The sequence below is a fragment of the Lepidothrix coronata genome, unplaced genomic scaffold, assembly GCF_001604755.1.
Source record: "Lepidothrix coronata isolate B3197 unplaced genomic scaffold, Lepidothrix_coronata-1.0 Scaffold21, whole genome shotgun sequence".
NCBI lineage: Eukaryota > Metazoa > Chordata > Aves > Passeriformes > Pipridae > Lepidothrix > Lepidothrix coronata.
The window spans coordinates 7869519-7884625 of NW_016690201.1; the positions used below are offsets into that span (position 1 = coordinate 7869519).

A 15107-nucleotide genomic window follows, 5' to 3' on the forward strand; every position below is an offset into this window, starting at 1 on the left:
TCAGGGTGCTTCTTGACATATTACTGAGTTGATCTCAAGGCTGCCAAAACCTCCAAGATTCTCACTCTTCTCTGCCTCCATTCACAAGAAAAGTCCCAAGCCCTTTCTTATGTCATGATATACTCTGGGTCTCTGAGTGATTATTTTTGTATAGCTTTGGGAAATGAATTTGTGCAACAGGTCCAAAGAATACTACAGCAAGCATAGAAAATGTGGTACAGTGTACCAAGGGGGGGATATGGCCTGCAACAAGCTCTTGATTTGGCAAATGTTATTGTGTGCAATTTTGCCCTTAAATACACAACTCTATTTCATCAAAAGACCAACATTTTCTCTGCATATAGCTGAACAGATTGTCTACATGCCTTTTTTACATACAGAAAAAATGGCATACTTTGTTATTTTCTGCAGTCAGAAAAATATACACTGTAATTTAAGTGGAAAGTATTTATAATACTAAGTTATGGCCTAAGCAGATAGGACCAAAAACCACAAAAGACACTTTCAGTTTGAGAAGTGAAAATCAAATTCTTCAGGGGGAAAAAAACCTAAATCTTCAAGGCTCCCAAGAAGTGAGCACAGCAGAAGCAGTCAAAGCTTGGGGAAAGAAAAAAGGGAGAAAATTGTCCATATACAGAAATAGGTCCATCTTTCTGAGTGTCTGCCTAAATCATAACTCTGTAATTATGACAATTCTGTCCTTCAAAAAGGAACAGGCACAAGCTGAACTCTGAAACAGAGCTGGACAGAACTTCCACAGCACTCATATATACACAAATATTGAGGTCTTAGAAAAAAAACCATCCTTAGAAGCTTCTCCCAATTATTAATGAGAATATAAATCCCTCTCACCCTACCTTTCCCTGCTAAAATATGTTATCTTAAATTTATATAACAAGATGGCTTTTATCACAGACAGGGGGAGGAAGGATATGTTTACTCTCACAATTAGTATATTTTTCAAAAGGAAAAAGAAAATTACCTACGGGTAAAATAATGTAAATAAAGTAATAAAATATCCATATTCTCAGAGTTGGAATTTTCAGATAGAGTGAACTGAGAAAAAGAATTATTGTGGTTAATTGCCCCATCTAAATTATTTTTTTATAAAACTGGCCTTTTACAAGGAGACAGTACTTTACCTCCTAACAAGGGTCAAATCATTGCCTGCTTCCCCTACAAGTCTAGCCACAAATGAAAAACTCAACATCCCTCCCAAAGCCAGTCACAGATGGAAAAAAGACAAAAAACCAACATCCCTCCCACATAACCCTACACCCAGGCTTAGTTCAAGTCCCAAATATTTCATAATTATATAAAAATTACCAAAAATATACACTGTAGAAAAAGTTATAAAATCTGATCCAAAGTTCACTTATCACACCCAAATTGAGAAAGTTTATAAAACTTTAAATCAAGAAGTTAACTTCAGTCAAAACTTATAAATCTTATTTGTTAAATAGGTTAATAACATACTTAATCAGCTAAAATAGAGCAGCTGCTCTTAGTATACTTAAGTCATAGTATTAACACCCCCTCCCTCAACCTCAGCTTTAGCACAGAGGTAAGTAAATGTTATTGTAAAATAAACACTGCAAAAAACAGGACAAAGTATTTATGAGCTTCTTAATTAAATTTTGTTTTCATTGCTTTTTACCTGATACACAAGAGAAACTTCTGGGTTTAGGTCCTATTTAAATATGACCATATATTCTCTATCTCCATCCACTTCCTCAATATTTAAAAATATACATTAATATGAAACACACTATTAAATTCTAGCCCACACATAATAGACTATTTTCAAGTGTAGAACATACAATACATTAAAGCAACATCCTGAAGCCAGGCATATCAGTAGCACAAGTGAAAGTAAACAAGTTATTCTTTGTTAAATTAAAAGTTAAAAAAAAGCAATACAGGCCAATCTCCAACTCTTTAATTTAATTTCTGCTTTATATAAGTTGGTTGTTTACCTGCTAATGGCTTGTTCCTCATCTGTTATTCCAGTCTCCCTGAATGCCCTGTTTGATTCCTCCAAACTCAAGGCAATTGCCCTCTGAAGATCATCTTTATCATCTCCAGTGAGATCAATCACATCTGAAAAGCAAAACTATCTTTCTCAAAATTAAAAGTGAAACAGAATGAAAGGTAAGTCTTACTGTAGAGGAGAGAGAGCCCACATGGATTGCTGAGCACCATTCCAGTCCATCCCTCCTGGCCCTACACTCTTCCAACCACTAACCCTGCTAACAGCTCCCTTCTGCCTTCAAGCCAGATAAAAGCCTCACCAGCCTGCTCTTGCTAAGATATGAAGTCTCCCTTTCTCCTAACGTTCTTAAGTTTCACAAAGCTCTGGGACAACTTTAGGAATCCATGGTTTGTGAAAGACCTCTTGCAGCAATACACTTAAATGCATTACTTCAGCCACTGTAATCAGTTGTTTCAGGGAACACATGAAGAAGAGAACCTTCCTTAAAAAGAATACTGTAACTGGGCATAGTTGTTTTTCCCTCCTCATGAAGGAACACATATAGAGTTTTCCCAACACAGCCCCAAATTCTACAAGTATTTCTGTGCCCGGGTGAGCCAAATACTTTCACATGGTTTCATAACATGTGGGAGAGTGCATTATTCAACCTAATTATTTTCTATCCTGTCTGTGCATTCCTTTTCTGAACATATTTAAATCCAATTCCTGTCTCCTGGAATTCTCCCATCTCAACACGAGAACTAAGAAAACAAATACTGAAGACAAAATGAGGATCCAAACTTGGATACCTGCAGAATGCTGGATGGGCTACTGACTGGGTAATGAAGATGAAAACCACCTTATTTCTGCTTTCTTCTCCAGTTCCTATTATCTAAGGAATTAAATACTAATGTCCTGCATAAATCTCCTTGTTTCCTGAGGGCAACTACAGCACCCCCACTCCCAAGTAAGGTGGGATTCCACAACACACAACAGCATAAGTCATCCATCCCCCCATCAGGCACAGCCAACAGTGATGTCCATCAACTGCACAAGACCTTCAGGAAAGCCAAGGTCATTGGTTATCATGATTTCAAGGGGTAAAAGTCTCATTTTGCAAGTCAGCCAAACAGAAAGAGAGGGGAAGTGCAAAAGAGACTTTTAAGTGCAATATTAGACAGGCACACACACAGAGCATTGGCTGATTTCAGTCTCCCTCCTCCAAGGCCAAAGTTTACCCAAAAGAGTTATGAAAGGGACTTGCCTCCAGCTTGAGGTTTGGCCTTTAGAAGCTGAAAGACTCTGGGAGAAAGAGATACAGCTTCAAAACTACCAGTTGTTCACGAAGAGGGATGAGAGGCTTGTTTGCATTTCTCTTTCCACAGGCCAACTCAATCGTACTCTAAGAGCTTCTCAGTCTAGCTTCTGACTTTCCTCCTGGATGGGCTGACTTGCTGTAGAGACTGCAGCTTCCCCTATTTCCCTGGGGTTTCTTTTTTTGTGATCAGTGGATCAAAACAAAACACTGAACTTCATATACAAAAATCATTGCCATAGTTGTGTATGAACTCAAAATGGGATGACCTGTCCTTGCAGGAAGCTGAAACCAAAAAGAAGTTGTAAAAGAAGCTTCTCTGTTAACATCAGCATCTTCAAAACCTAGCATGGAAAAACACTATGATCATAAAAGCAGCACTTCCTAATTTTATTCTTATGTCTTCTACAGTCAGCTCAGATCTTCCAGCATAACAAAAGGATACTTCAACTCAGATGGCCAAAATTCTCCTTCAGAAGTACTAAAGCAATTAGAACCACCACCAGAAATCTCACCCAGAGAGGTTTTAATATATGAGCTGCCATGTTGAGAACAATGTAATTTGGGCTAAAATAACACCTCAACCTGGGTCACATACAAGCATGGCTCTGTTCTACAGCCTGAGAGCAGGAGAAAGGCTAGAAAGGTTGACAGCAATGAGAGGATCCCCTCACCACATACACTACCTATTATGCTCTGAAATGTGGTGTTTGCGTTGTGTTTTCTACACATTTGCAAGGAGTCACACACAGCACCTCCTGTCCCTTGAAGACATCTGTTTTTCTGAAAGTAGTAATAGTAGGCACAACTGAAGATGGAGTAAAGTCTCAACCCAGCACCCACCAGCGTGCTGGTGGAGAAGTATGGATTACTCCCATTACTTCCTTACAGAGAAATATTCCTTTAGCTAGTCTCTATTCAGGTGAGAGTGATGAAATTTTTATACAACAATAAAAGACAGTTAGATTAAGAAGTAAGATCTTTTATATGGGGAGTATTTTCTAGAAAAGAACTCATAACTTAGCTGAAACTTATGTGTTTAACAAAACCTCCCACTTTTATACAAAAATCTATCCAGATCAACTCCAACTCAGACTTCCATTGAAATATTCAACTTCTTTGCACCTCCTTAGCTCCTAATCTTTATTAATCTATACCACCACTCTATGTGTTCAGAAGTTTATTGCCATTCACATTACCAGTGATTATATCATTTTAATATTAAAACCTCAAATTCTTGGCTTCCACTTGCTTTCAGAAAGCAGATGAACACAACGGTTTGTTTTGGCATGCAAGGGTTTTGGAGCAGGCAATACAGGATTCTCCTTAGAAATGTTCTTTTCACATATACATTGCCCCTGATTTGCATGAAAAAAAGACAATACAGTGAAGACCTGCTGCCAGATATTACCACCACATGCGAGTGGTGCAATCGATTTATGCCACGGAAAGTTTATCCAGCATAATTTATGTTGGAAAAATATATTTCTAAATATCAGCTAATCCATAGTAACCTACTCCATGCAAGCTTTTAGTTCATAGCACATGTAAAATCAAAATGTTTGGGAGATTTAAGCTAATGTATTTTAGCTCATGTTTGCTGTAGTTGGAGCAGGTTCAAGGTCTTTTTCAGCATCTCAGCTGACACAGTAACTCATTAAGCTGAAACAGCTCATGTATGACTTGAATCCCAAATCATAGATTATAAAGAAGAGATCTCAATAGAAGTCATCACAGAAGGGTACCAGTCTGACACTAAACTCCTCTTTCTAAAACATCAAAAATAAATATATATATTACCTTGTCTGAATAGTTTCCATTCCTGTCAGATGGTTATGGATTATACAAGTGTACATATACTGCATGAAATTCATGCAGGTTTGTTTTTTTTTCTTGCTTTTGTTTTAAAATACTTTCACATTTTGTAAATTCTTACACTGGAATGTTTATTTTATAGCAATTAGTAGTAGAATTCATTCAGGAAACTGAGCTACTGAAGTTTCCTATCTGACCAACAGATTTTTGTGTTCCACGTATGAGTTTGAAGAAAAAGAGATGACTTTTACCCAAAGTATTTATCAGACACACGAGTCTTCTGTGATAGGCTGAAGGATGCATTTCATGAAGATGTAAGAATAATGCCACTTGTCCAAATGTATAGTTACCTGGCTTCAGTTTACACATGCTGATTTTGTAATACTCCTCTCATTTAGGCCACAGAACACTTTAATTCTCACTGGCTCATCCTCATAAAGGTACTTCTCACCATATGTCACATAGCCTTAGAAAATGCAAACCTTCTCAGCCAGGCCATGACTATTAAATAAACAAAAAAGTTTGCTTATGAAGAAATTCTCTATGAACGAAGAAACTGCTCATCAAAACAGTCTGGCTTACTGCATTCATGTTTATTCAACTACAATTAACATGCATAATTAATCATCTGTTTTACTAAGAAATGTATTCTTGGTTTACAGCATTATTATATAACAATGTGTGCTTCTGGTGCGTAAGATTCAGAGAGTTTGACATTGTTTGTAATTCTACAAAGCAATTTAAGTTGTATATTGAAATTTGTGACAAATATACAAATGTATATATAATAAATGCACTCACTATATAATATTTCTTCCTTCTTCTCTAAAATAACTTCTTATTAATCTGTTTACTTAGGAAGTTTCTACCATCATTTAAATAAATGGTTCTTATTTGGTTATTGCCTAGGTTATTAAAATAATTACTGTGTTATTGACTTGTTATTTATATAAGGAAGAGGCAGAGAGTAGGAGCTTCAGATTCCTTTTAAGGAGTCTGGGAAACTCAGCATGAGGGACAGATCTGAAGTAGCAACTGGACCCAGGGACAGTCAATAAACATCCACAGTGATGCAACAATTGGAACAGGGAGAGAAAAACAAAGGGGCAGCTCAATGGATAGGTGTCAAGTATGAAAACCCAGCAAGATTCCAATTTCAACACATCAACAAGATAAAAAGAATAAAAAGGAAGTTAAGGCTACACCTATTTTATTTATTATGAGCAGAGTTAAGCAGAGTTAAGTTCTACTATTCATTCTGAGATGTTAAACTCAAGATGGTCTTGGGCTTCTACGTGAAGATTTAAAGGAATTTAGGTGGCTGTATATGCCCATTTTGGTTAAAACTGTAAGATTAAAGGAGGACCTCAAGGTACAAGACTCCTGACGTTTTGAAGCAGGGGACCCTGCCATACCAAGCTAGAAACACTCCCAGGAACCTGGATGGAGATGACACAAATAATCCCTGAAACAGAAGGAAATGTCATGAAGACACAGAGCAATGGCTGAGTTAGGTAAGGTGACAGAAGAAGGCAGTGTCAAATTCTAATCACAGAAACAATGAACGTACAGCTGTAGAATGAGGACTGACTGGGACTTGTGCCAAGAAGGACCTAGGACCTACAGCCAATTCATGTTCAATCTGCAGTTCACATCACAGCACAGAAGAAAATATGATGTGTTTCACTTTTGTCAGAGTACTACATGGGTATTTATAGATTCACCCATTTTTCTTAAAAACCAAGCTGAGTGTTTTCAGAGCCATAGTTCAGAAAAAAGGCAGAACTATCAAAGAAGGCCTAGAAGAGAAGAAAAAAAATGACAATAGAGATAGGAAATGCATCCAAATACTCAGAAAGAATTTGTTTAGTTTAGGTCTGAGAAAAAACACTATCTTTAAGCATGCAACACTTCATCTGAGATAAAAGGAATGAAGTGTACTATAATTTCCACCAGGGACAGCACGAGGAGTAAAGGACTTAACCTGAAGCAAGAAGGATTTAGGTAAGACATTAGGAGTCTAAAAGTAAGGAAGTAAGCACCAAAACAAACTACCCCATAAACTTTTCAGAGTCTCTAGAATGGAATGGTTTGTAAGAAACGTAATATAAACATCACTTTGGGAGATTTTAGGTGCAGTTAGGTCTAAAGTCTACCTCATTGCGAAGGGCTGACAGAATGACTTTTGCAATCCATGCAAAGGCTTCAACTCCAAGAACAGGAAGATACAAAAAGCCAGAGGCAATGAAGTCTACAATCCTCAAAATTGCTGTGTGTGGCATTTAACAGTTATATTGGACTATGACCTTATAAAAGGGCTTGAAATCTTTTGTTTTGGCTATGGAATGTGCAATTACAAAGACTAATAATTCAGTTTTAGTGAAAAATAACTGAGAGTTTTCAAAACAAGAGAAGAAGAGAATTTGTCTTGACAGCTGTTTCATTTGAAGACAATACAACTTCTAAAATACATGTCTTCTCTTCGTTCTGCTGCTTCCTTTAACCCTGAGTTCTGTAAGTTCCTCCAATAGGAAGAAAACAGACACATGCTTAGCAATGCAACAGTTCTGTTGTGCAGCCATAGATGAAATACACCCAAAAAAAAGTTTCTAGAGAAATCAATACAGTAAAAATATTGGAAAGTACCACTAAACTTCTACTGATTTGCTTTAACTGCAATGCCTAGGATTTACTCTACTAAATGGAACCTTCAAATGATCTTAGATTAAAAGGAATGCATCTCTACATTGCGAGACTAATGCTTAAGCACCTTCTGCTCACTAACAGATTGCAGGAAGGGAAAAAAAAAATCAAAAATATTGAAACCACCTTTGCAAAGGATCAGATAAAGTATGCATCACTCTTGGTGTGAAATAATGGCACTTGCAGGTGCTTGCACATGCCATTTTGAACAGGCAAAAAGGCAAGCACCATGAGCCACACTGATTGTGCAAGTCAGTCTTTGCTTTAAAGACAGAGTAGATTTTAGTCAAACTCATTAATATTTTTACAGCTGCTGAAATGTTGCATTTGCTAATAAGAGAAATCAGATTTTCTTATACTTCTTATACTTCCTACCATACAGGATGGAATTCTCAAACAGTTTATGACCACTGTCACTTTTGTAAGAGCCAGCACACAGTCCAGGCTAATTGCTGGCTGCTAAGCTATACGTAAGCATTTTTATTTTACCCCTTAACTAAGAAACCATTTCAAAGAAATGCAGTCAGTCAAGCTTGCAGAACACATCTGATATACCTTTACGTGAGGAATACATTCAACAGGCTTTGTAAGTGATTGGCATAAAAGACAGCTCTGATATTTATCTGTGACTCATTCCCAGTTTGGATGCTTTACCTTGGCCGGACAGCAAAGCTCAGTGACTCATGGCATCCTAAGTTCCAAAAGCACAGAGGTATTTGAGCAGTAAGGAACAGTAAGGGTTGAGCTATAATTAATTCATGTAATTATACCTATGTGGGATAATAAAGGGAGTCAAATTTGAAAGACAAGATACTGTCAGCAACTCAGCACAGTCACTGAGAACTGCTAATAAGTGTTCTTTGCAGAAGTGAGTGTTGATGGTTGATGTGTTTTCCATCCATGCCCACCCTTCCATTCTCTTCTCACAAGTCATCTGCTCTCTTTCAAGATACTCCCTTACATGACAGTACTGTCTAACACAGCCCTGAAACTGGTTCATTTGAAGCGTACTGCATTTTTTAAATCCATAATCCAAATAATTACAGGCCAAGAGATTACAACAAAAGAACCGTAAGCTTCCTCCAGAAGCTTTCATCAGATCTCTACAGGGGCCTGGGGGAGCTCTATGATCACACTGGTTTAGGCTTTTGTTCTGCTGTGTTTACTTCTTGCTCTGTAAGTTCTCCAACATGAAGAAAAGTCATCTAAGGTGCCTTTATCTCATAACATGTTTTCACTCTAAAATGGCAAAGGCTGGCAAAGGGTTCTCACCTGTGTTGTCAGTGAGGACCTGACCAGACATTAAAGATGTTAAAAAAACAAAAAAAAAAAAAATCTACTTTGCTACAACAGTTGCAGCTTCTTGACTACTGACTTGTAGTGGTGTGTAACTGTAAAGAATCTGGGTCTACCTTCAGCCCTCCAGAAAAGAGAGAATCCCGAAATGCATTTTGCAATGTACAACTCAAGACCTACTCTTCCCAGTTTGACCATCAGTCATGGGTAATGTAGACTCTGCAGGCTTGATTCATATCCCTTGTCACCTCATATCTTCAGTAAGGTTGCACAGCACAGTAAGTGACAGCAAAACTAAACAATTCTATTAATGGGATTGCTATTAAATCTAATTAAACACAGACTCCAAGAGAATCCAGCTTACTGTCCCACTGCCACAGTAGGTCTTGAGTACTACAGACTATGAAGCAGTGGTAAGTTTGTAGAAAATAGTCTCCATTTCCTCAATGGTAATTTTCTGATATTGAAAATTAAATATATGGCACAGGGCTTGTGTGGGTTTTCTTTCCAAAGAAATGAAAAGAAAAAGAAAAATCATATAAAAAACGCCAAACTGCCCCCCACAACTTAGTGCAGGGATAATATAACTACCTATAACATACTCAGGGGTTGCTAGTAATACCAAGGATTACAATGCAGTTTTCAGATCTGAGATGCTGAGAATAAACTCATCTCTAATTTAAAAAAAAAAAAAAAAGTTAAAAAACTGTTAATGTCAAGGTTCAAGAGACAGAAAGACAATTGTACAATTGATAAGGAGATCTCACTAAACTTCTTTATGATGGTGCCACCATAGCCAGACCAATATTAGGGAAACAAAGATGTAAAAAAATCCTACTGTTCTAAATAATTGTACTTAATAAAATCTACATAGATGTACTAAATACATGGTCAAAGGATCAGTACAGAATTAAAATATTCTACATCCACATTCAGAATTGTGAAATGTAACTATAGTATTAGGAAACTTGGATTTTACAGAAATCAATCCCACTACAAAACATCCTTTGGCTTTTTCTTTCATTTTATTTACCATATTTATCTGCTGAACACATTAAACAACTTTTTCTGCCCATAAAAATAACTGTGCACTAAAGCAAAGAAATAGGACCTGCAAGGCTCAAAAAAATGCAGGTTGTGGGGCCTCCCCTATCAACTAAACAAAACTGTTTAAAAATACGTATATTTAATATTTATTTCACATATAAAATACCTACTCTTTTATTTACAAAATTCACACTTAACCTCTCACTTCTCCCTTTTGGAAAGTCATCCCTATCAGGGAGAAGCTACTCTTAAACATATTAAGCTTTAGCATATTAAGAGAGACATTGATAGACTCTTCTACTATTTTATTTTAATGGAAGAGTACCCAGCTTTTGCCCTAAATTATTTACTGCATGACCCCAAAATAAATTCTGTATATGGGAAAAAAAAGGGAAAAAAGTATGGAAAACCCAGTTATTCACCCTCTGATCAGTACCATAAATAAGGAAAAAATAAAATAAGGAAATAATAAAATAAGGAAAGAAATACGTAATAACCTAAAAACTGATAAATAAGAATTATCAGCAGATTAACAGTCATTTCACAGGCAAGGTTTTAGTTTCCTTGCATTTAAAACTAAATTTATGAAAAGAAAAAATACCTACTGGTGTCTGCCTGGCTGCCCACACTGATGTATCTGTCATTTCCAGGAAGGGCTGTTTGGTAGTAAGTTGCCTCCTCTAGCTGGGGAACCTTGGCATTCTTCGCAGTGAGGAAAGCCACAGCCAACTCCAGATTACCATTGCTGTCCTTTGAGCATCAAGAAAGCAAGAAGTGAGAGTCCCCTCGACCTTTTCCAATTTTTCTTTAAACAAAGGACATCGTAAGGAACTTCAAAACAATGACACAATGACACACTGTACTGTCAGGGAAAATACTGACTAGAAAAGAAAGTTTCCAAACTTGACATATTCTGCATATTTCACTGATTTTAACCAAAATAAAGATAAAACATAATATAAAAATTTACTTTGTTAGAGTTCTACTTATTTCAGAACAAAAATTAAAGGTCTTGCAAGGTAGGTCAACCTCTCAACAAACATAACCAGCACATTGACAAACCAACACGAACCAGGTGAGTTCTTCTGAAAACCTACCATTTCCTTTTTAAACTGCTTTTGAAGAGCAGTTGTGCACACAACTTACACTCAATCTGAAGCAACAACTCTGTCTCTCTCTCTTTATATATATATATATGTGATTTAAATTACTAAATCCTCATTTACCATGTATAAATGGCTAAAAAGTTCTGCTTTAGGGAGACCAGGCATTTTTTAAATTTTAGATAGATATATAAATATAGGAAAACAGAACAGAGGGTCCTGCTATTCTTTACTTGCATCAAAAGAACTCTTCTGTGCTGTAAAAGAAATAACCATGGTTGAAAAAATAGTGAAACAACACCAAATTAGCAAAGGGTGGTAATTTCAAGCAGAGTTCTTCATTCTACATACTCAGCTGGGCCTGTGAATGACAGAAAATAACTACACCTTGACAAGAAAACACTTAATTCTTCAGGAGGTGACCAGCTGTAGTAGCACCAATATATCTCAAAACACTTTAGATAAAGGTTACAGGCAAGTCATAACATTTCTATCTTTTCATCTCTGGTCACCTGACTAATTATTATGTCAGTACCAAAAGAGATCAAGGTTCCTTCTGAAGTGAACAAGTCATCATTATTAGCTAATTTTTCCCTCCCCGGAATAAATTCAAGCTGGGAATGGAAATGAAGGAATAAGAGATAAGAGTAAGAAAGGGTGGGATTTATGGCTTTCATAGGCAGTTAAGAATTAAGATACATTCAGCTACAAGTCAGACACAGTCATCTTACCTTCAGTGCCTGCTGCAGTACCTGGATGTCATTGATACCAGTGATCTCCCTCAGCTGATTTAAAAAGGTTTGCTGGTGCTAAAACAAAAACAGATCATCACAATAAGCTAAGAGCCAAATAACATGAAAAATAACATTAAAAGTATCTCCATATGAGTTTTATGCACTGAAAAGGGGTAGAACCTTTGTTACACAAGTTTGTCTTAGTTTCTGCAACTTGGGCACTTTCGATTCCCAAATGTAGGGGTTTTGGTTGGTTGGTTTTGAGATTCAGTGGGTGTTTTTTTAAACAGAAAAACGGATGATGGGTGAGCTTACGCAGCACAGGTTTAATAAGCCCATATAAAGCCACAGTTGGCCCTCCAAAACAAATAAAACTCCAAAGCTTGGTCTTTGAAGGCAATAGGGAGAGTAGATGACTGAACTCCAACCAAAACCAATTTCTTCAACTCCCATTTACTCTCAACCCCATTATTTCCTTAACATATAGAACTCCCAGCCATTCCAACCACAGAGCCAAGAAATTCATCTTTACTGATCACTGAGGTGTTCTAAGAGGAATACTACAAAAATGTTCATACGGAGTTTCTCGAGGCTGAAGCACAACTTTACGAATCCATCTTAACCGCTTTCCTGGGCCAGTTGTTTCCAGCTCTCCCAAATCACATCATCAGTCAGCATCCATGAATGAGTTCAAAGTAACATTTGGAATTGGAAAAGAATAAGAGGTTCTGGTTCTCTTAAATATTCACTCCATAAGAATTTTGAGGCTTGGTTTTGTTTTGCTTATTTAAATAAAAATCTAGTCCCACCCCTGTTTAGAGCCAAGAGATGATTCACTCCGCTCATGCTCTGGTATCACATCACAGAAGCAAAAAGCAAGGACTAGGCTGGAACAATCCTTGAACTCCTGTTAAACATTATAACCATCTTAACCATTAAAACCATGAAAACACAGAGGAGACTGACCATTGTTCCACACTAAAAAATTCAATTGTTCCTTTGGCAGATGGGAAGAGGAGAAAAGCTTGGTGGTATTTGCAAGTGGTTTTTCTTTTTTATTCTTTGCCCACCACATCCTGAACTCAAAACAATAATTTCATCTATTAAAGAGAAGGTTTTTGTAAAGTACAGGGTTTTGTTTGTAAGACAAAAAGAGTATTTCCTATCGGGACAAATAAACATTCTCCTGCTACTCTCCAAATTCAATTTAAAATAACAACTATAATTGTCTTGAGGCTACTTCTAAAATACTTATCTTTAAAACAAATTATCTGGAATCAAATATTCAAATACCCTTATTCTCTCCTTATCACAGCTTTGTATAGAGAAGGAAATTAAGAGCTGCCTGAATGCTGAATTCCCTTGTGTGAAATGAACCTGGCAGGCACTACTTCATGCCCTAATAAGTTGAAATAGAAGGCGTATAGTTCAGGATGTTTATGAATTACATACACAATCTTCCCTTCATTTATGATCCTAAGGGACACTGCTAACAGCCCAATTTGCCTTTTTTTTTTTTCCTCTTTTCCTTTTAAAACCCCTACTGTTGGCACAAGAAAAGTGAAGTGATGCAGGAAAACAAACTCCCACTCTATCCCCAACCCTCACCCCCCTCGTTTGTTTACTCTGTGCATCTCACTGCACTGTACAAAGCCATGACTTGTTTCCCCTATGAAGCTGCTTTCCTGCCCCTGGGTTTGGCAAGAAGCAAAGAAAAAAAAAAAAATTGAGTATTTGGGAAAAATAATTACAACAGCATTAAAATTGGCAGGAGCAATTCAAGGGCATGGCAGTAAAGCGGATTTCTTTTTTTTATTTGCCACCAATGTGCTGGTTAACAAAACAGAAAATAGTTTCACTATAAATTATTATTACAACAAGTTATAACAGATTTCTGTATCTTCCACAATATATACAACGCTTGGAAAGGCTGACTGGGGGATATTCATTGTTCATAGACACTGGGAAAAGACAGAAGAAACAGTTTACCAACAAACCATCTCTTAGCAGTTCAAAATATTGGCTGTTAATTTATGAGCACAGCTGTGACTTATAAACCTAGACATCTGTAGTTTATATCCACATTTCAGTATTCCAGTGTCAAGCTGTGGTTCAAGGCCCCCTTCCCAAGGACATACACATTTAACAGATCAGAACCGGGCCCAGAGATGCTCTTTTCTCATCAAGAGATAGTTTAAGCACCCAATTACACTTCTTTAGAGGCCAAGAGTTCAAGGCAATCAGCTGCAAAATTTCTAACTGGTAATTAAGTGAACAACATGGAGAATCCACAAGCACCCTAGTTAAAAGTGACAGAAATTAAGAGAAAAATTAACAGTTACCCTGAGTATCTCAAATGAAGATTAACAGCTTTGAGGCATTTGTCTGGTTTAGACATCATTGTTTTCTCAGGTAAATGTGGACGAGTTGCTATTAATCTCTAATTGACTTATTTTAAAGGACACAGAAGTTGAAGAATGATGATAGACTTCCCTTTCTAGAAAGAGTATAATTTAAATTATTTCTACCTAACCAACATGTTCTCTTAACACCTGCTAACAGACTAACAGGGCTTCAGAAACAATTGTGAAACTGCAGAAGGCAGCTAAAACTTCCTTCACACACCACCTGAATGGTGGCCTTCTCTTCTACAAACTCACCATCTCCCCTCATCCTTTCAAATTTGACATAACTACATCACCTTTACTGTGTACAGACCTTTCTTGCAACTGGATGTTTAACTTGCCATTATTCTCCTTCCCTGTTATATTGACAATATGTTGTCACACATGAAGCTCTATTTTTTTCATTACAAATGACAGAACAGGCAACTATCAAAAACCCCTTCCTCATTCACTATCAGGAGATGAGATTCAGTTTTCTTTTTGCTTTTCTTTTCATTTAAGAAGTTTATGAAACACAACTGCACCCATATTCAGAGAGCTTATATTACTTAATTCTTGATGTGACTTTAATTTAGTGCATCTGGACTACTCCACAAAAGTCAAAATGGTTAAAGTTTATTTGTTTTGAATAATATTCCTTTAACACAGCTTATTGTGGCATATATGAAATTTATTTTACTATTATCCACAACTGAAGCATATAGACCCTCAAATGTC

The 15107-nt window shown here is 36.8% G+C and overlaps 1 protein-coding gene across 3 annotated transcripts in view; it reads right to left on the bottom strand.

The window, feature by feature from the left end:
• Window positions 1-15107, bottom strand: part of USP25 (ubiquitin specific peptidase 25) — an 89157-nt gene that overhangs the window by 56952 nt on the left and 17098 nt on the right. For all 3 annotated transcript variants that reach the window (XM_017807978.1, XM_017807980.1, XM_017807979.1), the window contains exons 2-4: window positions 11983-12060; window positions 10754-10898; window positions 1977-2100 (exon numbers count right to left, since the gene is read on the bottom strand). In XM_017807978.1, coding sequence (XP_017663467.1) covers window positions 1977-2100; window positions 10754-10898; window positions 11983-12060 — 347 coding nt within the window. The remainder of the gene's footprint in view (window positions 1-1976; window positions 2101-10753; window positions 10899-11982; window positions 12061-15107) is intronic.